The sequence below is a fragment of the Arachis ipaensis genome, chromosome B10 (assembly GCF_000816755.2).
Source record: "Arachis ipaensis cultivar K30076 chromosome B10, Araip1.1, whole genome shotgun sequence".
NCBI classification, from domain to species: Eukaryota; Viridiplantae; Streptophyta; class Magnoliopsida; order Fabales; family Fabaceae; genus Arachis; species Arachis ipaensis.
Window position 1 is genome coordinate 11,506,516 of NC_029794.2, and position 2,089 is coordinate 11,508,604.

General features: G+C 32.8%; 1 protein-coding gene across 1 annotated transcript in view; it reads left to right on the top strand.

The window, feature by feature from the left end:
* LOC107623204 (protein VACUOLELESS1) overlaps positions 1 to 2,089 on the top strand; it is a gene marked incomplete at its 5' end in the record, with an annotated part of 8,304 nt that overhangs the window by 2,814 nt on the left and 3,401 nt on the right. The window contains 4 exon segments of the mRNA XM_016325390.2: positions 279 to 368; positions 484 to 597; positions 758 to 865; positions 955 to 1,028. Coding sequence (XP_016180876.1) covers positions 279 to 368; positions 484 to 597; positions 758 to 865; positions 955 to 1,028 — 386 coding nt within the window.

A 2,089-nucleotide genomic window follows, 5' to 3' on the forward strand; every position in this document is an offset into this window, starting at 1 on the left:
AGGTTTCTAAGATTTACTTGCCTATTTCCCAATCTGATAAAGTTGCATTTGTTGACATTTTACTGAATATGCCTATTGTCATGTCAGTTGCTTTCACCATCTGTTCTGATTGGGCGGCTGATTAATGCTCACCGACATCTGCTTGCACTGCGGATATCAGAATATCTTGGAATGAATCAAGTAAGAGCATATACATTGTATTTTTTTTTCCTGAATAATAGGTTAATAGTCTTCTACTAGTATAGTAGTGAGTTTGATGTTTATATTGGTTCCTGTAGGAGGTGGTGATAATGCACTGGGCATGTTCAAAGATAACTGCTTCATTGTCTATTCCTGATGCAACACTTCTAGATATTCTGCTTGATAAGGTTGTTTCTCTTTTTCTTTTATTTTTTATTTCTATTTTTAGAAAATCATACTTCAAACATGTTATGTGCATTCTGTTTCCGGCAGCAATTATTAAATTGAATTATTTTCATTCAGTTAAAATTGTGCAAAGGTATATCGTATGCTGCAGTAGCTGCGCATGCTGACAAAAACGGCCGTCGAAAGTTAGCTGCTATGCTTGTTGATCATGAACCACGCTCTTCTAAACAGGTGGTATTCCAACTCTTGTTCTATCCCAATCAATGTTCAGTTATCTGGTTGTCAATCTTAAATATTTGGCTGATGTCTACTTTCTCCTTTGTTTTATCTAAGGAAATTTTACATGTCCCATTGGAGATTTACTTGTGTACTCATTAATTCTGTTGTTCAGGTTCCTCTCTTGTTAAGTATAGGAGAAGAAGATACGGCGTTGATGAAGGCAACTGAGAGTGGTGATATAGACCTTGTTTACCTGGTCCTCTTTCATATTTGGCAAAAGGTCTCAAAAGCAAAACATTATAATTTTCGTAATGTATATGAACAACATTGTTTGTCTCTCACTTACACATTCTTCTGTTGATGATGCAGAGGCAGTCATTAGAGTTCTTTGGAACAATACAGGCCAGACCATTAGCCCGTGACTTATTTATAACTTATGCACGGTAGGTGACCTAGAGCCATATTGAAGAAGGCAATACAATGTGGAATTATATTGAGGTTGCTAAGAACCCTTAACCAAATACCTAAAAAATAATAAATTAAAAATAAAAGATGCATATGATAAATGTGTTTTTTTTCCTAGCAGTCATTACATAGAAATGTGAGGCTTGGAATTTATCTAATGCATATGGAAAACTGTGCATTACAAAAATAACTAAGCCTTCAGAAAGCAATATGAATGGGGTCATGGCTTAGGACATAGGCCTAAGGTTTTTTTTTTTTGTTTAGTTTTTTGTTTTTTTTTAATGCTCTTCTAAGCTTAAAACAGTGTTCAAACAAGTTGGGCTAGTAAGACATCATGTTAGAGTTTGTTATAGTTTTAAATAAAAAATGATATGTATACACTGAAATCAGCTACCATATTTGTGTATACATGTGTTTTATAGAGTTCCAATGTGTATTTTGTATTCCAACATGTATTTTATATGGATGACTGATTTAGTGGTTGATTTTTAATGTACGCATAGCATGATTGAATTTAAATACTAAGGATATTTAGATTGCATGTGATTGTGTCCCTTGGGCATAACTTGGATGCAAATGCTACTTTCTTTTTCCCTTTGTATTTTATTTTAAAATACAAGTTTAAAGAAAAGATAATAGTATATTAAAAATTGGAACAAATAATAAGTGGATTTTCATAGAAGAAAAATAATAGCAGCATGTATACCATAGTTGCTGCTTTTCCATGCATTTTGGATGTTAAACCTTTACTGTTAATCATGTTTTTGTGAAGTTGAAGTGAGTAGAAGCTGTACATGACCAGTCCAACAATAACATATAGTTCACTCTGAATCTAAAATAGACTAGATGCACTATTCTCTATGTTGTTGTATGCCTAATAATTTATCTAGATTTTTATATCATATTCTATTTTTTCTTATTTTTCCTGTTAAATAATTAAAAAAAATAGTAATTGAGTGGAAGTTGCTGTCAATAAATTGTGGTTAATCATGGCTGTGTGCCATGACATGACTTGGTCCTAGGCCACAACTCTAGGATA